General features: G+C 40.1%; 2 protein-coding genes across 19 annotated transcripts in view; both read right to left on the minus strand.

The window, feature by feature from the left end:
* Positions 1-3,732, minus strand: part of sntg2 (syntrophin, gamma 2) — a 99,632-nt gene extending 95,900 nt beyond the window's left edge. For 2 of the 6 annotated variants that reach the window (XM_038729370.1, XM_038729372.1), the window contains exon 1: positions 3,398-3,732. In XM_038729370.1, coding sequence (XP_038585298.1) covers positions 3,398-3,466 — 69 coding nt within the window. In that variant the 5' untranslated portion in view covers positions 3,467-3,732. The remainder of the gene's footprint in view (positions 1-3,397) is intronic. The other 4 variants (XM_038729371.1, XM_038729367.1, XM_038729369.1 and 1 more) reach the window with 2 other exon arrangements.
* An 11,814-nt stretch (positions 3,733-15,546) lies between these two features.
* kiaa1109 (KIAA1109 ortholog) overlaps positions 15,547-25,138 on the minus strand; it is an 80,354-nt gene continuing 70,762 nt past the window's right edge. For all 13 annotated transcript variants that reach the window (XM_038729790.1, XM_038729801.1, XM_038729800.1 and 10 more), the window contains 9 exons: positions 23,413-23,570; positions 22,229-22,418; positions 21,199-21,416; positions 20,644-20,895; positions 20,260-20,463; positions 19,008-19,202; positions 18,192-18,326; positions 17,222-17,393; positions 15,547-16,506 (listed from right to left, as the gene is read on the minus strand). In XM_038729790.1, coding sequence (XP_038585718.1) covers positions 16,290-16,506; positions 17,222-17,393; positions 18,192-18,326; positions 19,008-19,202; positions 20,260-20,463; positions 20,644-20,895; positions 21,199-21,416; positions 22,229-22,418; positions 23,413-23,570 — 1,741 coding nt within the window. In that variant the 3' untranslated portion in view covers positions 15,547-16,289. The remainder of the gene's footprint in view (positions 16,507-17,221; positions 17,394-18,191; positions 18,327-19,007; positions 19,203-20,259; positions 20,464-20,643; positions 20,896-21,198; positions 21,417-22,228; positions 22,419-23,412; positions 23,571-25,138) is intronic.

Raw genomic sequence — 25,138 nt, forward strand, 5'->3', positions numbered from 1 at the left:
GGTCTATTTCCAAGCAGCCATTTATATCAAAGAATCTTGAGAAAGTTGTGCCAAACAGCACAAACAGAATCCTATGTCCCCGTCAGGTTCAGGATTCAGTTTAAGGTGCTCGATTTTACAAATAGAGCCCTTCATGGTCAGGCACCTGGTTAGGGATGGGGTGGGAATCACAAATGTCAAAAGTCTATTTTCTAAATGTTAATTGATAATATAATGTTGACTGAACGCAAAAGTGCAGCACCCGGGCAGACAGTCCGTGGTATGTACATAACAAAGACCAGTGGTCCGCCTATATTTCCTACACTGCCGTTGCTAAATGAATGACCACCGATGATGGACTGGCAAGCATATCTCCTCAAACGGAAGGTGGAGGAACACAAGGTCTCTAACATCCACCAGCTCCATGAGGTGGTCATGGAAGAGTGGAAGAGGACTCCAGTGGAAACATGTGGTGAACTACATGCCCAAGAGGGTTAAGGCTGTGCTGGAAGATAATGGTGGCCACACAAAATATTGACACCTTGGGCCAAATTTGGACATTTTCCCTTAGGGGTATACTCACTTTTGTTGCCAGCGGTTTAGACATTAATAGCTGTGTGTTATTTTGAGGGGACAGCAAATTTACACAGTTACACAAGCTGTACACTCACTACTTTACATTGTAGCAAAGTGTCATTTCTTCAGTGTTGTTGCAGTGGTGCATTTACAGAAATGTCAGGGGTGTACTCACTTTTGTTGCCAGCAGTTTAGACATTAATAGCTGTGTGTTATTTTGAGGGGACAGCACATTTACACTGTTACACAAGCTGTACACTCACTACTTTACATTGTGGCATTTCTTGTCACAATGAAAAGATAATCAAATATTTACAAAAATGTCAGGGGTGTACTCACTTTTGTGAGCGTATTTCTCAAAAGTGAGTACACTTGACATACACACAAGCTTACTTTTTTTTTTTTTTATTTCTGCAAACATGGAGAAGTATCCAAACAGTTTAAAATGAGTGGGAAATGTCCAATTATGCTAACCTCATTGACTTTATTTACTAATTTAGTGAAATGACATAGGCATAAGGTTTTGTAATTTGAGGTATGCTTTGTTATATTTGTGAAATGTAATTAAAACAAGTCATATATTAGAAAGCTAACTTTTTCAGTTAGTCAGTTGTCAGTTGGTTCAGTTAGCTACAGTTACACCTGACAGCCAGTGGATATAAATGTTCAGTCACAACTAAATAATCTCTATGTAAGTAGTTTGTGAGCTAAAACGTGTTTTGCTTAAAACCCCACTTAGTAAATGTCACCAGCATAGATGTTAGATGCTAGATGTTACTAAGGACTTCACACACAAACTTTGTAATGGATATTCAATCCAGGAGAGAATTATGTCCACAGAAACTTCACAATCATAGTACAAACACTCTGCTTGAACTAAGAAGGGGATGATGTCTCTCCCAACGTGGAGAGGCAGGAAAACACCCTGCAAACGCTGCCTGTCCATCACAGCACTAATATACCCTGACATACAATTCAAACACACAGCCAGACTAATGCACACACTATAGACACAATGCTGCTTGTGTTTGGACTGAAAGCCAATTTATTAGTAATTGCCAATTACTGAACTAGTCTCAGTGTATCTGCATGTTTCAAAACACCAAATTGAAGAATTTTAAAGATTTATACTGAATTTGATTGAAAGCCACTCGTATTTAAGCCTCTGATGCCAAGCAGTATTTGTCTGCGCACTTTGGATGCGTTACAAAACCTGGGTTTGGAAAACAGTATGCCACTATGAAGCACATTTTAACATTAATTCAACCCTAAAACTTAAATAATCAAAGCCTTTCTGTTTACAACGACCTGCAAACTCCTGAGTTTAATTACTATGGAAGCACAATCATGTCCATGTTTAACACCCTGCAACTACACACCAGGTGATCACAAATATGCACGATGGAGTGAAAGCCTTACGGACATTGCTGTGTTTGTGGGAGAGCCTACTGCAACTGGAAAACTCTGCTGACTGTATCATTTTGGCCATCAGTCAGTGGTAAATGTAGAGTGAGAAATGTGTGAAAACTGAACACACTAAGCCAATTTAAGCTGCAGACTTGTGTCCCCTGAGTCTCAGGTATCCAGTTTTAAAAGCAAATGCTTTGTGCACAGAAAGCGCTCGCAAAGCTGGACTCTGGGGCCTGATGACGACACGCTGAATGCCATGCTGCAAATGATGTTTCATTTTTAGTGAAAAGATGATGTGCATGTTTCAACAGAAGCAAGTATTCAAAACTTTACATAAAAACACAAGACTGACAGTTACAGGAAACCAATCCTGGGTGTACTTGGAAATATGTGGACTTGCAGATAAGACAAATCAAGTTTAATCTTTAGGTAGCATAAAATATGTAATTTTACCCCTTTCTGGTTAGATTGTGCTTGGTCACATTTTAGGCAACACCTCGTGTGTCCTGTGTTGGATTTTGCTTATAATCTCAATCCAATTAAATATGAAGTCCTTAAGAGAGCTCACTTCAATAAAGAAATGCCTGTGTCTGACAAAAGAGGATAACTGTATGGCCATAATATAATGGATGCAGCAGTAGCCTACTCTGAACTGAAATAAATTTTGATCACAAACATACAGAGAAATGTGTTACTGGTAATCAAAAATGTCTTAGAGAATATTGTTTAGCAATATTGACCAAAGCTGACGTCCATAAAACGTCGACATAATGTAAAGTTATTTAGAGTTAAGCTACATTGGTGTTTCTGCGTGCTGTAATACTGTAACGTATCAAAAAAAAAAAAACAAGCGATACGCAATCAACCAAAACGCACCGTTTAATCTTATGGAAGTAACGTCGCACCAGCCTGCAGCTACATATCAGTGTCGTACAGCAGGACGAAAGGGCTTTGAGAAATGAGCATGCTCATCTGCTGGATTCGGCATTTACATAATGATAAATGATAAACAAGCACTGCCGTATTTCAACGTTATTAGTTCTAAACTTGTCCCCACTCGCACATTAGTCGCTCCTGCCCAGGACGCTCACGTTATCCACTGAAAAGCTGCGAATGATTTTAATAAAGTTACGCGTTTGTTCAGGTACGAGCACCATAATTTGCTATATGTACGCCGAAATGTGCAGACACTGCTATATATTTGGAAAATATTTGTATGTCAAGCATGCTAAGAATTCACAAGTATTTAGCGAGGGGACACTGAGCAGTCGATTTTTTAAAGGTACTCTGGAGTTCCCTCTATAGCAAAGAATTCAACGGCATGCATGCTCTTGTTACCTGCCCCTACACATAGCACATCTCACGGGAATAGGGCAAACGGATGTGTTATTTACGTTCATTCAGATAAATCTAAATGAATAGGGTTACTTGCCGAAGTTGGAACCAAAAGGCTGGCGGGTCGCTCGATCAGCTCAGGTTGCTGTTTCCCGGTCACATTCATTTCCCATAAAACCGCTTTCTCTGTCCGCTGACTTCGACGAGAGTTTCTCAAGTCATTCACCCCCAGCAATAGACTGCAAGTGTTATTCACCGGCGTCCCGTTTAGCAACAGAGGCAGACGGAGAAACCATGCCTTGAAAAAGCTCCCTGTATCCTGCAATTACAACAATTTTGCCTGCTGCAGGAGCAAATTAGTTAACGGGAATCGCTGTTTAGTTCTCCCTCTCAGCCCTAACTGTCAGCACACAGTGGCTCCTCTGCTGCTGCTCATCAGTCTGCATGTCTCTCCACCTGCTGCCTGTCCTCCCATTAACCATTCCTGCGTCAAACCACACTACATTAACCCATTGTCTGGCATTTAACCCTAAAAACATTACGGCGTTTATTAGCATAAATCATGGATACATTTATTATTAGATCAATATTAAGCTCAACTAGAACTCAGTCCTTCCACTCTGTTCTCAGGTGAATCTGGCCAGCTTCCCAGAGCATGCTGAATCTTCGTGGATGCTGGCACAGATTCATTTTTCTGGACATGGGAATAGGCCTTGCTCATTTTCCCGAAGATGAGGAGATGGGTCAGAGATGATTTTGTGAGCTAGTGTACTGACTCCTCATAGCTGGCCTGAGGGAGCTGGTGCTATCCAACCATCAGACTCAGAACCAGAACTGCACTGGATATTATAGGTACAGGTTTTTACACAAAATAGGATACCTCCAAAAGCCATCACTCTTGTCAGGAGCAGCAGAGGTTATAAATAGAGGCTCTCAAACAAGTCCACACAGTACCTGAGAGATGGTTTTACTTTGTATGATTACAGGCCTATGATTGGTCACATACTTTTGCTTTGTATCTTTTTTATATACAGGATTGGAGCTGTATGTGCATCTGTGAGTGTAACACTGATGGATTGCTATATTATATGACAGCATGACACTATCATCAGCATATGACAGGGTATTGTCAGAGGATTGTAAAAGGTGTGATTGTTATGAAAGCTTCTTTAGCGTCGCATTTCAGGCATCCACTCAATATTTTTGTGCTGACAAGATGATGTTTTAGCACACTTATGGATTTCAGCTAAATCTATCCTCCAACTTATTGTTGGCTATTGCAAATATAGCTGGCCTTGTGGATTTCAGCATGCAGCCTTGAGTTAAACATTTCTAGAGGCAGAGCAGAGCCGCAAAGGTAAACAGGCTCAGTGTTTGAAGGGAAGCTCAGTAGTTTTATGTACCAAACTTTATGGACTCGTTAAATAAAGCAGCTCATATGTTAAAATACATTTTCAAAATGCCAAAGTGTCCATAATGCTTGCTGTATAAAAACGCTTTTACAACTTACTGTATGTGTGTAGTAAACACACCGATAATGGTGTTGATGTAGCTCTTCATCTTTACTGATACATGTATGAAGAAATTAAGGCAGCTATGTTAACACAAAACTTTCTTTCTTAGTGGGAATAGGAAAAAGGATCACTATGTGCCCAATTCACTATGACAAAGTGCACCACAGTGACCCTGAGGATAGCTCCAAGCACCACAGGATTTAGTGTGCAACAGGGTTGTTAAAGACGGCTCATCCACAGGGCCAACAGTCATTTGAATGCATTCAGTTTGATTGCTTCTTTGACCCAGTAATTGTATTTGCTCTCATTGACCTGGCCATTTTCGGTTTGAATCAAGGACTTCAGGACAAAAACAGCTGGCAGTGTTACTCTGACCACTTTGGATCTCATCAAAAACTAGAGGACGCTTGCTTTCAGTTAAGCCTTCAATGCAACACATAAAAGGAATATAGTTTGACATTTGGGGAAAATAACGTTTATTCTCTTTCTCACAGAGAGTTAGATAGAATATCAATACCACTCTTGTGTCTGTAAGCTAATATGATGCTACAGCCAGCAGGCAGTTAGCCTAGTTTAGCACAAAAATGGGGGGGGGGAGCACAGCTTAGCTGGCTTTGTCCAATGGTAACAGAATCTGCAACAACAAAAAAAGAGAGTTAAGTGGCCTGACAATTTCTTGGTCGGGCGCACAGTGACTTCCTGGAGTGGAACAGGTGTTTCTGCGTGCCTCCCCTTGCTTCTTTGTTTGGGTTGTGGAACATAACATGACAGACAGGCTGAGGGATAACAGGAGGTTTTCCTCCAAGGCGTCACTTTGTGTTGAAACGGGATGGGGACATAAGGGCTCAGATTAGGGGTGTCTTTATTTATATAAAGAGAAACACAAAACTCAGGTGGCAGGTCACAATTCAAAACATAAAAATTTAACAGAATATAATGCAGTAATCAGTAGCATGTTTTTTTTAGCTTAAGTAACTTTTTCTGGACAATGCAAATTTGTTTCTTCTATATTTAAATTGCATTGCATGTTTTCTTACTGTGCAATAAACCTTTCTCATTCAAGATTCTTTGTTGCATTTACGTACTTAACTGGCACTCCAAAGAAACTTACAGTTGCTATATATGTCAGAGTGTCTTCCTCTATAGGGAAACATTGGTGGATTGGTCGCTGTGGGAATGGAACCCCAGTCTCTAACACCAAAGACGTTTCTTATCCAATGCCCCATCCCCACCCTAAGCTCTTTTTCAGAACATTGTTAACAAATTCTTTCAAAAAGTAATGGGGACACATCCCCCCAGCGTCCCCAGTGTAAATGACACCTATGGTTTGCTCTATCTCATACAACTCGCTCTGCCTCAATAGTCGACTCTACCCTGAAATATTTCTCTCCCGTAGACTTGCACTGAATTGATTCTTAATATCACTTGTCCCATATCAGTACAACATGGAACACGCCTTGTTAGCTTCCAATTACGGGGACGTTTCTAGTCTTTATGCTAGGCTAAGCTCACTAGCAGCTAGCTGTAGGCCTATAGCTTCAAATTGACAGTAGGCCTACAGATATGAGAGTGGTATTGATATTCTCACACCCTCTCAAGCAAATGAATGTTGAGCATATTTTCCACAATGGTGAACTACACATTTAAAATATTTTATGAAGTTTTGCTTAATAAGGTCAAGGTTGAAGTTTTCTAATAGTGTGACTATTTCCAGACAATACAGATACCATGTATAAGTATTTTATCAATTTTGACACAATACAGAATCTTTGGTTTCCTTCATTCCCAGTGTTACAGGCCCCCAGAATGAACCGGAACTTTACTGATAAGTTACCACAACTATAAAATCTTCATTTGACCTTGTATGATTGAGTTTTAATACTCTGGGTTTTAATAGTTGTTGCCTAACATCCACTCCTGCATCTGATTTCAGTCTTGTTAAATCTGTAGCTCGGTGAAAATGTCTGTATTTCACCCATGATTTCACCACTACATTTCAGCAGTTAAAACTTTTCAGTATGAAATTAAACTTACAGCATCCCCTAATCACAGAGGGGAAATTATGTTCTACTGTGATGTAGTTCTAGCATCTGGTTTCAGCTCAACTGGGTGGAAAGAAATAGACTTCCGTATGTCTGACCATCAATCAGTTATTTTTAAAGCTCTGTCTGCCCCTCTCTCAGCTGCGAGCGCATTCCTCTGGATCTCTCTCTTGCATCTTTAACTTCTGTCAGGCTTTGAAAAACCTTGTATCAAAGCTTCAAAGTGACTTTCTTTCTCTCATGTTATATCTAAAAATGCTCACTTTTCTTGGGTTGTGTTTTACATACCAGACTGTTTCTAGTCCTATTTCTGGTATTGAAAATACTGTTATACTTTACCAAAAATTTTTTCAACCAGTTTTCTCAGGATCATCATGCAGGAATCATTTTGTTGGTAGGCCAGCTTCTCCTGAATTTGGCCATTTTGACCCTTCTTTCTCTCAGTGACTGAGACTAATGATGCACCTGTTCCCTGGGTGTTGTCCCTGTTCACACTATATTCTGAAAGAGGTTTTTGTGAGGGTGAACTGGGAACATCTTGCAGAGGCCACTTTACACTTTTAAACTTTTCCTCCAGAGGAAGCAGGTGAGGAAATTACTTTACAACACTCAATCTAGTTTTTGAACAATACCCTGCACTAGGCCCTGCTTCAAGTATTCAGTGTTAGCACTGTTATAATGTAGGTGTATCTAGGTGAAACTTCTTTTTTATCCTTCCATATCTTCGCACAGCCTTTGTGGGGCTTCTTAGCTTGGCATTAAGGACACTACTGTAAATTGGTTCAGCTTCTATCTTTCTCGTTCTGTACAACCTTTTCTGTTCAAATTGAAAACTCATCAGACAGTAATCCTGCAGACAATAACAGGGGCAAAGTTCAGCTTAAGGTTTTACTTTCTTGCAGTCTCTCTCTGCTGCATTTTTTATACAACTTTCTTATGCTCTTGGACAAAACTTTTTTGCTCTTCACATTCATGCTTGGGAATATACATGTAGTCCTTAAGGTGGATCATCTTGCTCCAGAGTTTTTAAAAAAAAATTTAATGGCAAAAAAAGAGTACCATATGGGCACAGGGTGCATGACTAAATAATCACTTCTGTTCAGATGGTTTTAATGCAATACATGTCTCATGATTCATCGATCCAAAACAATGAACAATGAAAACAATGAAGACTTTTCTCACATAAATTTAACAAGACTATGACCCTTGATTAGACTAGAGACTAGAGCCGTGCTAGCAGCTCTGTGAGGTGGTACTAAATGCTAAGACTAGCATGGCAAAATGTTCACAATAACAATGCTAATACAGTGTGTTTAGTGTGTTAGCAGGCCAACATTTGATAATTAACACTAAACACAAAGTACAGCTGAGGCTAATGGGAATGCTTCTAGTGTGGCTACAAAAATATGTTTGTCGCCTATCACACCATTTGCTATTATCACAAAATCCTGTCCATCTCTCTTCCAAATTTCTTTGATGCTGAGCTAAATTGTGATTCTTATGTAAAAAGAGTTGGACATTCCTGACTGAAAATGTGAGTCACAAAACAAGTGAAACTTAGACATTGTCATTGTTCAGGGTCTGGATTTGTAGCTCTCTTTATTCCTGCATAAGTCAAACACCTTTCCAACATCTGGCAGCTGTTTGGAATTTAACGCTAACAGAGGAAATCATCTCTCCACTTCCCATTAGTTTCATTATTGATATGTGTTTGTCAGCACAGATGGATTGAGTGGCTTCCCACCGTGTCTGTTGGCTAAAACGCATCTTCCCTGGGACCTTTGTTGTATGTCTTTCTCTTTCTCTCTGCTGTCGTTTCTCGTCTTCTTTCAACCTAAACTGTTCAATTACATAAAAAATACTTTTAAAAGGAACTAAAGCATCCTTAATAAATATATTCCAAAAAGATCTTTCTCTATTCTCTTTAATTTAATCATTGACTTCTTTGGTGTGCACCTTTTACCTTGTGTAATTCTATGTATTTTGGTATTTGTTTTATACTTTGTTCTTCAAAATGCTGTCTTAATAAAGTTATAAACTACAAATAATTTCAAACAACTGGGATCCAATGCCATAACAAAGGTCACTGTTGTTTAAAGAAAGTATAATGGAAGGCCACCAATGGTGAATGAAAAGTTCAAATTAAATTGTGTTAAAAACCTGTAAAAATAAAAATAAACTAATGTGGGCACAGATCAGCTGTTAATATGACATAAATAAGATGTCAATACATTTCGACCTACTACCCTCTAACGACCATTTTCAGTGTCAGTCGGTGTCCAACACAAATAAGACACTACTAATGCATATATTACAGATAACCTTTAAATGTCCAATTGTAAAGTAAACCTTAAAGGTCAAAATTAAAGGTCAAAAATGAAAATCTCTACCAGGTTTTGTTATTTTAATTAGTAAGAGTTAAGAGTGGGTTTTTTAAAGACCCTTCCTTCCATGTAGGCATCCAGCATACATATAAGTTTATGGTGTCTTTGTTACTGTTGTAACAGCTTGTACACATTGGTGTTTTCTGCACACCAGTGGAGAGACATACAGTGTTATTTAAAGACATTTCCAAGTGGGAGCTTGTATGGTAGAGGGACAAACCTGGAATTGAGCTCTGCGGGACTTTTCAGAAGCTGTGGATTTCCAAGAGATGAATTGTCTAAAAAGGTCTATTAGAAGGACGGGATCTGAAACAGCTCGGTGCTGAGCCAGATACTCACCTTAGTGGTTAAGCGAGTTGATTAAAATTTCATGATTAAATCTCAAATGCTGCACTAAGGTCTAAAAGGAGTAATACTGAGCAATCTCCTGGCTGCATCCATTTCATTTTTCTTTTGGCTTAGGAGGGATAGTCTGCATGCTTTGGGGTCATCGAAAATCTAAGGTGAATTTTCTCAAAACTTTATGTTTTTGAAAGCCTTGTTTTCCTGCAGTGTGCAATTATACAGTTCTCAAAAGGATCCTGAAACAAAGGCCGACTGTTTCATTAGTCAGAATTGTGTACTTGACAATACACAACAGTGGCTGATAGAGTATCAGCCAGAAAGTGACATAAGTATATATGTATCTTCAGTCTTAACCAGGTACATTCATGTCAGTTGTATTCTCATCACCCATTTAAAAGTGGTAATTAGCCCATAAGGCATTAATGCAAATGGTGCTAGGATGAAACACATCACATTCTTGTTTACATAAATCTGAATAATTATGGGTCACTGAACAAGCTGTGAGGTAGCAGACATATCTAAAGTTCACGTTGTGCCTTGAGAAATGTTCAACCAAAACACCAGTCTGGATGAATTAATCAAAAAACAAAAGCAAAGACGCTCGGAGAGGTTAAAACTGCAGCTAATGTGCAAAGTTAATATTTTGTTGATGATGCACAAGAAAGAACAGAATCAACTTGTACATACAACATTTGCCAATGAGGTCTGTGCATCAAGATTTTTACAGCACCCTGGTTACCTGAAAATGGCTCTTGCAGACTACAAAGCAAAATAATGTGTGTGTGTGTGTGTGTGTGTGTGTGTGTGTGTGTGTGTGTGTTGTTTGGGTGCACCCAATGACTTTATCTCTTGCTGCCAGAGATAAGTCTGACAAGTGCCACAGGTGAGAGCGGTCAGTCGTGCGACATGCCTTCTGGTGCTGAAGGCGTGTCATTTCCTAAAAGAATTGACTGGTCTGAAACAGTGTCTGCCAATGTCGAGTGTGTGCAGGACTGGTAAAAAGTAAACTAGGATGGGTTTACTGTTTCAAAATGTCCACTGAGCATTCCTAATATCGATAAGAATAGAAAAAAATCAAATAATTAAATACTTTTAATTGAGCTACAGTAGCTTAAAATACATAAACCAGCATTAATTAATGTTTTGGACACATGTCTTAGCAGATTTTGTCATTAGACCCATTGTTCATGTAAAAGTGCAGCTGTAAACACTAGTTTACGTTTTTGACCACTTGGAGGCAGCACAACAACAATGAAATTTTTTCACCTTATGCAGATGACGTGGCGAAGGTGGCGAAACAGTTGCCTACTGTAGATACACATGTAGCCAACACACAGCGACATTACATTTCCTTTGAAGACATGTTGTCGTTGTCGGCCACAGCATGCAGCTGTTATCCACTCTGATAAATCCGCTACGCTACCTGCCCAGCAGCATACCACACAAAGTTAGCTCACTAACAGTTGTTGAGAACAAGATGGAGCTAAAAGGAGAGTAAATATTGTACTTAAAAAAACAAAAAGCTGAATGATACTTTAAAGCTCCACATAGCTGAATGGACCTGCGTACAAGTCCTCCAACCTAAACGACAACATGGGTCATTTATCCATGCCTCTCAAAATCAGAATCAGAATCAGAAGGAGCTTATTGCCCAGTAGTGTTTAACACATCCGAGGAATGTGTTTTGGTGATAAGGTGCTACATGTAGACAAACATACAGTTGACATAAATAAATGTAGAAATATACAAATATGGAATAGACAATGCGAGTTATATAAGAATATTAAAGAGAATAGAGAAAAATAATACAACGATTTGTATTATTCTGGGTTTGTGTAGTTCAGACGTATTGCAACAAAATATAGTATATAAATTGACAATATGAAAAATATACAACAAAGATTAACAATTAACAACAAATGAGTGTTTCCTAAATTAGAGCCTCTATCTCTGGCGTTTGTTAAATGCCTCACAAACGACACTTGACCGTTAACTATGTTACATTACAACCTACCTCAAAATTAAACACGTGGTTAAAGCTCTGGACTGGTTACAGTTCGGATAGGTAACAAAAACTACTTGGTTAGGTTTAGGAAAACATTGTGGGTTAAATTATGTAAATGTGACGTTACGGAAATCACGCTATTTAGGCTAAAACTCAAAATGACTCAACATTTACTTGGTTTCACAAGGGACTTGAACGCTGTTCTCCTGACTGAAAATCTGAATCTATTTGGGGCGATGGCACTCCCTGGGAAAAGACTGACAAGCTGTAACAACCTTCAGACTGCAGGCTTGTTGGCCCATAAGGAGATTGAACCCGCTACCTTGGCTTCAGTACAGAAGCACCATGTTCAAGCTAGCATACAGCAGCTCTGGCAGATGTTCATGGCGTGGAGGTTCAGACAACATGGTGGTCAGGAATTTCACCACCAAGTGAAAACTAATTTATTCTGTGTGGCACCGTTTCTCAACCAGAGAATCACTAGCTGAGCATTCAAACTATTATACTAACTACCAGGCTGCTCCTTTCAACACTTCAGCCATATTGCTACACTGAATTATTAAATCAAGGTAAAGCCGATGATGTGGAACAAGCAATTAGAAACTCAATCAAAAAGTAGCTCAAATCTCAATCTGCTCATTTGTATTAAGACAGTTTAGTTGCTGTACATCATAACAGCGCTCTGCGGTATTCAATTTAATGCAGTTCAGTCTTTATTGTCCCACATGGGCACATTTGTTCTGTAGGGCAAGGCTTAGAAGACAGCTTTGAAGAGGCTTCAAACACTCTTAAAGGTATCATGTCTTTGCTCTTTCTCTCCATCATTAGGCTAATGAGAACTTTCAAAACAGGGGCATAATTTGAAAAAGATGTGATAAGTATTCCTACCAAAAACGTTATTTTCTGGGATGAAAGTAAAAACCTGAAATCATTCTGTCTGTGAAGATAATAGTTTTTGAAGAAACATTGGCAACTCTTTTATTTTGGGCTGAGCTGAACTGTGTATGGGATGAAAGAAGAGTCTGAAAACTGTTCTTATGCATAGATAAAATAGACAACAATAAACAAGGACATGACTTGAGATAATGTTTTGAATGAGCAGTTAATACCTTTGCCCTTCTTCTCCAGTATGTATTTTACTAAATATATTACTATCTGCTCCTGATGAAGCTTGTATCTTGGTTCAGTTTACATCTCAAAAGTCACTGGATTTTCTTAATTTGGACTGATAAAATATAATTAAAATGATTTAATGATGTTAAATCTGGGGAAATGAGGACTATAAAAAATGTTTAGTACACCTTTCTGAGACACCATTTGTAAAGGTTTTAAAAGAAGATACTAAAGGCTTAATTGATAATTGATTTGGTAATAATGCAGTTGCACATTTTTTCCCCTATTTAGCTGTTAAGCCTGCTGTTAAAAATCTTAAAGCATAGTTTGACAGGGTAATAAGCTTATTTATTTGCTTTCTTTCCAAGAGTTAAATGGTTAGATGAGAGGATTGCTGCCCCTTTCATATCTGTGCTGCTCTAAGAACAAAGCTGCCTGCTGGAGTTAGCTTAGCTTAGCATAAAGACTGTAAAGGAGGGGAGTTAGCCTGGCTCAGTTTGAAGGTAACACAATCCACCTACCAGCACCTCTAAATCTCACTAATTCACATGTTTAATATTTTGCTCCGAGGACACGTTTACGGCCAGGCTAACGGTTTTGCTATTTCCTTTCTTTATGCTAAGCTAAGCTAATCGTTGCCTGACCATTGCCTACTATTTAGTGAACACACATTATAGTTGTATAAATTTTCTCATCTAATGCTCATGTTAAAACTCTTGATTGGGACCAACTAAACTTGTTCTCAGTCTATGCTAAGCTAAGAGGCTGGGGCTTCATATTTAACAGAGAGTGGTATGGATCTTCACGTCTAACTGTCAGCAAGAAAGCAAAGAAGCATATTACCCAAAGTAAGTCATTACTAAACGATTTTTTAATTATTATATAGCCTATTTCTTGTAAACACTTTTTAAAGGTGCCTTGTTAAAAGGCGGTATCCAACTCAAACTAACTTCTACTTAACCTTTCTCATATGTGGATAATGAAGCATTTAAAATTAGTGTGGTCCCATTTGGAAACATTTTATTGTGTTATGCATGGTTAATTTTTAATGGCCTCTGGTCGATTTAAAACATTCTTTATGATATCCTGTCTAATTGGTTTCTATATACTGTCATCGCCCTGATAATGAAGACTTTCATTTTTGAGAGCGAATATGATTTTTCCTAAAACTGCACACAGGAAACTTTCAAAAGCTCAACTAGTATCTGGTTCACTTCAAAGCTTAAAACCTTTTTATGTTGGAAAATGTCTGTATTCTGCAGATAAAATATTCAAACATTTTCCAGCACGCCCTCCTAGACTGTCTTAGCTCCACTTGTCCCACATTATAATTACCTTTTTATTAGGTTTTACTGTACATCCACGTAAGGAAGGCTCTTTCTAACAGGCTGGTCACTTATTGTTTTATGTGAGTTTTCCTTGAGCAGATAGTCCAGAGCTCAGTGGAGACTGTCCGAGCAGTTTGATATCAGGCCAGGAAGGACAGAACCAGGCTGTTTAAGCAGTTCAACATCTCTGGCCACTTCATGACTTTTTAATGTTTTCTATCCTGTTTCTATTTTATAATTCAGTAGCAGGACAGTATCCTGTAGAGAGATGTGTCATAAAGGAGTGGTTTTGATTGCGTGCCAACTGGCTTTTGACTCCATCTACTGGTCACTCACGTGGCGTTCATGTTAACATACTGCAGCTCTGCGAGGTGAAAGAAATAAAAGAAATACAGCGGACTGATATGTAAAATAGAAATCACTTCAAAGGGAAAGGGTGTTCAGCAGGCTGAATAACAATCTGGAATAATGTCCGGCCCAGGCAAGCAAGAGCAAAGACTTGAGTGTGCTCTCACACAGAGCTGTCTGGGTTTCCTCGGGTGGCACTGCTGTAATCTCACAGCAGACATCAGAGAGGAAACCCGCAGTTCTCTTCCTCTCCACAGTGCCACCGTGCTCTCCTTCACCCGCCAACGCGCCATCAAAAATGCAAAACCGTGGCATGGAACCAAAAGTAGAACATGGCTCGTGGTGAGATGGGGGTATCACAGTGGAAGACATTAGCGCTAGTGGGGTGGGGAGTCTTACAGTCAAAGTACTGTATTAACAAACCCTGCGGTGAGCACAGCAGGCTTTTTATGGATTGGGGGAGGGGGGGCTGGTGGTGAGGTATTCTGACAAACATGAGAGGAAACTCGAAGTTGTTATAAATTACTAAGTGAATCTTGTAGACTTACGCATGCACTCATTAATTGACCTAAAAAAACAGAACAGAAACAAATCACCGCCTGAAGAAAGAAAATGTATTACTGCTGATGCCATTAAAGCTCTGACTCAAACAATGAGACATTTTGAAATAAAACACAAGAGTTTCATTTCAAGTTCTAAACAACCTCATTATAGGGGAACTCTGGTGATTTAGTATTGCTCTTCCCTAAAAGGTCAAAACTGAGCCAGCAGAGTCCTGATTTTTTTGTCCCTTGTATGAGTGAAACTCGAAAAACACTGGATCCTACATTTCCCAGAATGCAACCAGTAGCATCATTTTTTTGTCCCATCCCTGCCTGGTAAATGCCCACATCTTAAACTCTACACCTGCCTTCTGTTTTTCATTTCCAGTTCAATCCAAGACCAAGATGACCCTGATGACATCACTATGACATCATCAGGTCAGCTACCCCTCCCCCCCAGACTTTAGAAACTCCTCCAGAGCCACATAAGTCTTTATACAACTGTTTTCACATGAGCAGTAACCTTGTGTGTCATTTTAGCAGAAATTTCACATAATTTCTAAACAATACCTGTTAAAAGAATTAGTTTTAATCAACAGCAAAATAACAGACCTTGAGCTTCATCTAAAATTGAATGGCAATATTTTTATTAAGTTAGGAAATCAACACATTTAAGAAATTTAATTATATACACTAGTTCTACCATATGGATTAAAAAAAGACAAAAATAAGCTTGACACACCAAGCTAATACATGATATAGACTTTGCATTTCACATACCCATAAATAGTGATCTTGGTTCAAATTATAATTAAAAGTTCATGTCATCCTCATGACTATGTGGATGATGTGCCATAACCTCCCAGTATTCATTTGTTCACATCAAAGGAAAATTAAAAAAAGAAAAATCAAGAACACTGTCACTGAACTGTTCTTAAATATCTTAAAACTAAGCTATAAAATACATAAAGCATATCTACCATGTGTTCCATGGGAAACAAAGAAAAGGCAATGGTTTAAGAAATCATTTCTCATGAAATATTGGTAAGCCTTAAAAAGAAACTTTCAAGCGATTTCAGTATGGTCATTTACAACAGGTAAAAGAGGCAGGGGTTTACCATTAAAGCAGTCAAATAATACTAACATTTGCTACTTTGTTCAAAATATACAGATAATGACATTGGTGCAAAACGCTTCAGTCAGTCGCTAGTGGCATGCACCACAGTAAACAACTATACTGAAATTCACAGGGAGAAGTAGCAGGTAAAACAGGTATGTAAGTGTTGGACAGTAGTGGCTATTGTAACCCAGTAATCCAGTGTTTGTGACCTGTAGAGAACGTCCGCACAGCTTTGACCACAGGAGGTACTAGTGTTCCTCTTTGTCTCTGCCTTTCTTCTCCTTCTCGTCCTGGAGGGCGGTGCCCAACTTCTTGATGAGCACGGACAGCACCTTGTCCAGTGGGTCCATCACGCCCCTCTGCAGCCACTTGGGAATCGTAGTCCTGGCGTGGTGGAAGCCCAGTTTTTGCAAGATGTAGTCCACGCCCACCGGGTCGATCTTACGTCCTGTCCAGGAGATAAGCCTGAAGATGGAGGAAATGTTCCATCTTTAGTCAATGCTAAATGCATTTCAGACAGTAGATTCTAATAACTGGAGAATGTTACATTCAGATTGAGAAAAAAAAGTGCGTTTTAAAAACTGCAGAAACTCATTTGTTTTTAAATGACTTCACTCCAAATGACCTCACTATCAATGGTAAAAAGTACTGCTACTTTATACTTCTACTCCACAACATCTAAGAGGTTTTGTCCGTATTATAAATTTGTGGTATTGCTACTTTTAATTAAGTAAAGGAATACTCTGAATCCACTTCTAACTGAACAGCTGTCACTCAAAATTCCCGACTCGCAGTTTAAAACTTTATAGGAAGTCTCATGACAAACTAACAAATGGAATTTCAGTGTCCTTATTGCCGTTTTTAAAGAAGCCTATATTTTACTGTTTCTACTAGAAATAGTAGTAACATTACATGCAATGATGTGTGACAGCCTTTGTATATTTGGATTTGTGTGTTTGGTCTGTGTGTCACTGTAAGAATGTGGTGTGGCTACAAGGTTATACACTCACACAGTGTTACAAATGCTCGTCTCCATTTTCTCCTCTGCCGCTTTTGAAAGCGCATAATTCATGAATGAGCATTGTGACTCAATTTGACTCCATCCTATGAAAGGGTGGGTGCGTCTGATAACAAACCAAAAACACTCCAAATGTCTGTGGTGCAGTGGAGAAGAGCGGACCTGAGAGTAGGCTCCAAGTGCCAGGTGTTGCACATGAACTCCCTCCAGTCCACCGTGGTGTAGTTGATGCCGTCGTCCTTGTCCTTGTCCTTGTCCGTGGAGCTTTCATCATGCAGGGCTGTGGGGCTCTTCTGGCCTGGCCGAGCCGCGAACATCCTCGGGGCAAAAAGGGCTGAGGACGGAGGGGGGGGGGGGGCAATAAGGTTGTTGCTTCGCACGCTCCACTGCCCTGATGTTTTCTTTTTAACATGGCAAACACATTCTTTAACAACAACATCCAGAAGCAGAACACAATAGACATTCATAATATCCCCAAAAGCACAGTCGGCACCTTGATAATATAGATCCTGACTCTATTCACATTCAAATACCCATCTGTCCTACTTTAATTAATCGGGATAATCAAACTCTGATGAAAATATTCTCAGCTCGCCTACTTTCTCTTTCTATTCAGCCGCAGAAATCAACAGAACAAAGTCGTGGCACTATATTAATTGTCATCAAGAATGGGAGGTTGCCGGCATAAAGAGTGCTAATTTGTTCCTTTCTGACAATAGGAAACCCATTAAAATGCTGCCTGCGCTGGGCTCTGTGACCTCCCCGCTGTGTGTGAAAATAACACTCAGCTTCCTGCGTTTCATGCTGCTCTCCAAAATGTGTCCAACAGCATACAAACAGCTCCACGGGTACGGAGGCAGACAGATGTGGCTCATCTTGTTACTCCTCTCTGGATACTTTGATGAATAATTTTTTCGACATGCTGTACACAATAGCTTGTTCAGAACTTTGAAGCCCCCACCCCCCCCCTCTTTTTTCACTCTTGAATAAAATAATTTCCATTACTACACCTGTTGTAGATGACTCATGAATTTTGTCCCAGAGACGGGGGGGCGTTGAAATGACTAAATATTGTTCATTTTCTTGCTGTCGTGTGACTGAATGAAGGAATGACTGCTGTCAAGACACAAACCTTTCTCCTTCTCCTTCAGGTAGGCGGACACAAGGTCATGAAGAAACATGATGAGCTCAGCGTCCATGGTGACACAGATGTGGTCTGTGAATTCTGTCACCACGCTGCACTCCACTTTGGGTTTGCTGTTGGAGTCTGGAACAAATAAAATCAAACAATTAAAACATCCGGACCAGAGACAAACAACTGCTTCAACAAACACTACATTTACATTTTGGAAAATGTTGCTTCCTTAAGTGCAATTTATATTGAGTCAAATGCCAAAACAGCGGCTGTAACACAGTGAATCAATATATTTGACCGTCACAACCCGAGCAAAATGAATCGTTTCACTATCAGAATGTGATCCACTTGGTCGATAACATTTGAAAAGGCTATACCAGCCGGACGTACACAATTTTACCTCCATTCACGTTAGCGCTAAACCAGAAGTTAGCCTGCTCGGCCGGCAAAAGTCAACACAGTAGACGCTGTAGCGCTACCCCCAACTAGCATTTGGGGATGTAATTGCAGATTGACAGACAGACGGACGCACAAGTAATAGATGCCTGACGTAGACCCTACGCAGGAGTATAAATCAAGCTTTAATCAGATCTCAGTCTTAGCGTGTAGCTGCGCTGTGAGCAGCTGCGTTAACATGACTCCTAACCCAAACACTTCTCTTCAACACTCTTCTTTCTTCCATTTTTGAAACTGTAGCCTTCATCCCCAACCCACACTGACCCATGTGACATCACTTGAGGCAATATATCAGGTATCACACAGTTTACAGTGATGTGTGTACAGTTAGCATGTAATATGGAGTTGGGAGATTACCTGTTAGAGAAGGTTCATCAGGATCTTGTACGTGGATGGACTTGAAGTCCAGTTGCATTCTGGGAAGAGCAAAGATTGTCTCAGTTTCATGGTTGTAGCTGGAGGAGCCGCGGAAGCTGCTCAGCAGACTAGAGCTTTTGGCAGCTGCTCCGCTCTCTTGGTTGTTGGCTTCCACGTTCCTGAGCAAGTTCAACTCTGAAACAAGAGATAAGATGTGTCAAAACTCTTCTGAGTTGAAGGTCGTGTTCACACTTCTCTGCTTTTTCTTTTTTTAAATACTACCTGCGTCTATTTTACATGTAAGATTACAGGCAGCAGCTGCAAGGAAAGACAGACAGAGAATAGCTATTTTGGAAAAGAAATGCTGCACCTGTCTCCTTTAGGTCAGAGCTGTGTGAAGCTGCGAAGAGTTTAAGGTTATTAAGATACTACAGTGAAATAAGCACATACACTGAGAGCTGCCTTTATTGGGTACACCTAGCTAAAATAAAGCCTAATACACCAAATCTGCAATAAGTTCTAGCTTCATGAAGGTGATAATATTCAGTTTTTGTTGATAGTATAAAAGGAATACAGTTCAACAGCACAAGTTCAATGAACACCACTTTAAGATACACAGAGGTGTTTGCAACATTTCTACGACCACCTTTATGCCAATAACCACAATCGATATTGGCTTTTAAACTGATAGATCAGGTATCGGCCAGGTGAGCGATCCACATTTAAAGGAAAGGTTCTTCATTTGTTTATTTTTTCCAAGTCTGTCTTAAAATAACACTCGCATGCCAACATGTCCACTGAAATTGGATCTCTTGCAACGACAGTCCCTCCCGTACATTGATTTATGCGGCCTGCCACAATATCATCACATATTGATATCCTTTTCTTTTTTTTAACCATTTAAAATAAGTAAAATTTCCTTGCAGAGCTGTGTACAGCGCATTGATTCACTCAGCCTGTCCTTGCCCCGCTCTCTCTCTACCTCTCAAAATGTGAAGCTATCCTTCAATAGTTTTTTTTTGGCAGTGTCATTATAAAATTTAGTGTTTATACTATCATTCATGGAAGACCCTGCCTTAAAAATGAAGTCACAATGAGTTCCATGCAGTGAGGTATGCAGATTTGAAATTTGAGGGCACTGGGATCAGGTCGGTAACCAGATTCGGCAGATACTTTTGAGCTGAGGTATCCAGAAAGGCTGGATTGCATATCACTGTGTGTGATAGCAACAGGTTACAAAATAAATGTTTACCTTCATTCCTCATGGCAGTGACGTAGTTGAACCATTCTTTGACTGTGGCGACTCCATGCGGGGGGTTTTCATGCCGCCGGCGGGTTATTTTGGTTATAGTGGCCATGGGGCTTTCGAGGGCACCGCAGGGTTTGGTCACCATAGTGTTATGACCGAGGTGGAAATCCAGCGTCTGAACAATGTAGGTAGAATCGTCTTTGGAGCCTAGATGTGACAGAAACAAAAGCCAGTTATCAAAAAAGGATAATAGTGCCAAACCCAAAAATGCAAAACTAATCGGGCTGATGAAAAATACTTTCACTGCTGATTGTTATTTTTACTATGTAATAATTTTTCAGTCCCATTCATACAACAGAAGTCCCTGAAATGGACATTGTGTCTCACCGTCTTCCCAGATCTTCTGTGCCTCTGTCCAGAAGGCGATGTTGGGCTCTTCCAGGTGGAACAGAGCCCACGACTTGGAGCGGAAGTTGGGCCCGTGGAAGCAGGCCAGGGTCATGTGATTGCCATGGAGGCTCATTGAACCGCCCAGCTGCACGGCGTCCTCAGGCAGAGGCATCTGGAAGAGGGAGATGTGGCAGCCGGCGATTACCTTCAGCACCCCGGGCCAGTGGCGATGATGGGCCGCGTCCATGTCTGTGTGACAAAGACAGTTAGGAGACGAAATATGAGAAGCGGTATTGTGTGTATTATGCTGTTCATCATTATATAGCCTCCACTCTTTTTAAATGTATGCTGCTTGTGCTTTTTGTTTCTAATTATCTCATGAGCATGTTTGATTACATTCTGTTGTTGAACCACTCAGTCAACAGTTTGAAAAAGGGGTATACAAATTAAGCTTATTTGAATTACAAATCATTTCACTTCCTATAACCAGCACTAAGACACTTGCTGTGCATACCTTATTATGCCCAGGAGTATAGAAAAGGGCATGCTTACAAAGCTCTGCAGCTCCTTTCTCAGTGTTGATGACTGGGGTTTTGGGGGGCAGGTAGGGGCCAGGGCCCCAGGTGGAGAGGGCCCGCTTGCTGGTGTCGAACTGCTGAGTGAAAAACTCCTGCAGCTTCATGCCGATCTTGATGAGGTCTGGCGTGGTGGACCGTGAAATTATCACCTGGAAAATGTCCCACTGCAGGTCTCCATGGACAAAGATTTCACTGGAAGGATGGAGGGAGAAAAGACAGGGAGGGAAATGAACAGGGACATAGAAGATTAAGAAAACATAAAAAAAGGCAACAAAAAAGCAAATTCTCTCTTTCTCTCTTCATCCACACTACTCCGTTTTAGTTTACAAATGGAGAATTAAAACGAATACGATCTCCGTCCACACCAGCGTTTGAAAACTGAAAACGCACAGCTAGGACCCGTTTCGGTGCACTGGGCATGCACGTGCCAGTGTAAACATGAAGCAGATGGTCTATTCTGTAGTTACAGAAGATTTGGCAAAATAATAAATAAATACAGACTAAGCATCAGACCAGTTTTTTTTTGTTGTTGCATGGATCAATAACGAGCTGGGACTGTTTCTGAATGTAACACGGGAGTGTGGCGGCAGAAAACAGACTGGGAGTTGTTCTGACATTCACAGTACGAGTGTAGGCAGATGAGTGTTATTTGCACGGTCCAGAATATATAAAAAAAAAAAAAATACGATGTCAAAAACCCGGTCAGCAGCATCGTGTTTCTGCTTTGCCCAATCAGACCCAATCAGAGAGCCGAGCGTGAGCGGCTGCCTCATCGTTTCTAAAGTCCTCTGTTTTGGCCCGTCTTCACTAAAACGCCCTCCGGAGTTTTGAAACATACTTCTCTGTTTTAGGTCTTCGTTTTTGTCGTTGTAGTCTGGACGGGAGGTGCAAACGTAGCAAAAGGTCTCTGTTTTAAATCGAAAACGCAGTAGTGTGGATGGGGCCTAAATATCTCGATATCTTTATCATCTGTATGAGAAGCTTCTGCTGACATCATTTCACACCTTTTCTCTGACAGGCTGGTGTCAATGGTGCACAGGTTGACCTTCCATTCGTCCTGCAGCTGCAGGTCAGCATTGCTGAAAACTCCCATAAGGATGCTGGAGCCCATGTAGTCCACACGCGCCTCTGTCGACCCCATGGTGATCTGGATCTTATGGCTGGGCTGCTGGTTGGGGTGTTCTGAGATGTGGGCTAGAAAACAGACAGTAATTGGTTAGCGCTGTGGTGTTAAGTGGCTGCTTATACAGAGACGTGGCCATCAAAGTGGGTGAGAGAATAACTAGCTTTGGAGAAAATCTGGGGGAGAAAAGGAAATCGGGTTTGTTTTAAAGTGAACCAGCAGTACTCTTCTCTCATACAGTAGATTGCAAAGCTATTTGTTCCCATGAGTTTTTTTATTTTTATTTTGTAAAATGTTAAGGTGTTAAATTTAAATAATATAAACATATATAAAACAATAGCAAAGGTGCTCTAATCATGCCCTGGTTTCCACATTTTATCTTTGAAAAATTCTATGTATTGCAGAGTAGAGGTTGCATAATGGAATCTGTATGAAAAGAGATGAGCGTATTACACTCGAACTTAAAATCTGTCAATTGGGTCAATTAGAAATTTTGCTTCATTCATTTAAATGTCCTAAACTTCAACAATTCGTTAGCTCGCTTCAGTGTCAAAAGCAAGTCTTTTTCTTTGGAAAAAATTTTAATGTGAAAAACCTGTGTTTAAAGTCAAGGGCAGTGAACAGAGCGGAATCTGCTGCATACAGTAGGAAAGTATCAACGAACAACATCACACGCAAAGCTGCAGCAGGAGAAATAAAGTATCCCGGACCCTCATACTCTTCCCTGGGTCTAAAGAAATACACATTTCTAAATACATTCTATTGTATGTAACATGTGAATATGTCCTATATAGGCTTAACACCAAATGCAATATACAAAATAAAGCTCACACAACACTGGGAGCTCTGCAGCAATAGAATACATACTTAAAAACAAGTTTACAGTTATTGTGTATGTTTAAGTCAGTTTTGCATCGCTGCACAGCTCCAAGCATTGTGCAAGAACTCTGCCCTGTACTCTGGCTTAGGTCCATATCCACAGCTTACACTCTGCTACAACAAGAGCTGCTAATGAGTTGCGGAAAAACACCAGATGTCTGAAAAGTTGATGCTTTGTTTACTTACAGACCATCTCCAGGGTGTTCACGTCTATATTGCCACCCACCACCCCGCCCTTGGAGTCGAGCTTGGAGCGGCCGAGGCCGACAGACATGCTGATCTCTCGGTCCCGGTTGCTGCCTACAGACAGCCGGCCCTGACTCTTCAGCCCGCTGGTCGTCCAGCTGCAGGTGCAAACACAACTGTGAGCGCTACTCAAACGCTACTGAATAATGCAGAAGTGCTCTCAATGAAACATAAATGACTCTCATTGTGAGAACTTCCCCAGGAATAAACACAGGTGAAAAGGAAAAGACCAGCCAACCTCGACGATTAAATCTGACTGGCAAGTCAACTTTACAGCTTTTTAGGCCAACATGTCATTATGTGTTTAGCTAGTAATCAATATCTCAGGGCGTTAATTCAATGTTATTATTAGGCCATTTGTTAATATCTAAGTACAGCTTTGTGGTTAACCTTTTGTGTCAATCCAATTCTTGCTTTAAAGAGACTATGCCTATGCATAAATGTATGTGAATGTTTATGACGGAAGAATATTCTTAAGTCCTAAATAATTTAGACCTAGTGAGGCCTAGTGTACCCTGATTTGGTGAGGGGGAGGCAGGAGCCCACACATTTCCAGAGTAGAAGATGTTTTTTTTACTTTGCGAAGACGCAGAGCTCATAAAACAGTACTGCCTTTATGAAGGTGTTGTGTTTGTCAATGATTCAGCAGGATTTTCTGCAACTCTGCCTTAACTGTGGAGATGAAAGCTGTAAGGACTGCGTATCCTGGTGACCAGCAACATACAGAACAGTGTATAGGAGATGAAATGAGACCGCAAGCGTAGGCGATAAAGGATGTGTTGAAGGAGATCAAAGTGCAAATTGTAGCAAGGAGACCATGTAGTAGCCCATTACTCCAATAAATGTAAATAAATGATGCTGACAATGTTGGTCAATAAGATTCTTACCTTCAATCTATTTCCTTCATATACCTTTACTTTCTCTATAGATTCTTTCACACTAAAGCACGGTTTCCCAGCCAGCATTATAAAAAGTGACTGCGCGAGTTCATTCACTAAAAATACTGATTGTTTTATCATTCACAGTTTACATGGGACACTGGAACCCCTCACTGACTCAATTTGCCAGAATTTTTATTTCCACATTTAAGTTTGAGGCCAGTTTTAAGTGACACTCAAAGGATTTATATACACAAGCCCTGAGGGTGAAAATGTTTCTAAAGTCTGTTTCGGTATAAATATGTAATAACTACTGCATCATCTGTTATATTGCAGAGAGTGCACTCAATATTTCTTTTCAAACAAAATAAACAATAGGAAGAAACTGTAAATAAAATAATTTAAGGGACATTTGTTTTCTTATACCGGCTGATTTCTCCCCAAAAATTGCATTTAACACACACATCCATCCATCCACTGTATACGGCTAACTTTAAACACCGTGTATGTTCAAGTGTTAACAAAGCAATAATTTAATGTGACTAACTATTTACTAGATTTTCCCATTCATTAATTAATCCCCCCCACCCCATTTCCATTCTTAACGCTAAGCTAACCATCTCCTGGCTACATAGCGTATAGACATGAAAGTGGTACGGATCATCGCATCTAACTCAAGCAAGAAATCAAATAGGCATACTACCACAAAATGTTGACCTGTTCCTTTAAAATCACATTTGTCACGTTCATGACACGAAGGGTATTAAAGTAACTACGTTAAAAAGGAG

This window comes from Micropterus salmoides, unplaced genomic scaffold (genome assembly GCF_014851395.1).
Source record: "Micropterus salmoides isolate LMB-PRFRI ecotype aquatic unplaced genomic scaffold, ASM1485139v1 Ms_hic_scaffold_19, whole genome shotgun sequence".
NCBI classification, from domain to species: Eukaryota; Metazoa; Chordata; class Actinopteri; order Centrarchiformes; family Centrarchidae; genus Micropterus; species Micropterus salmoides.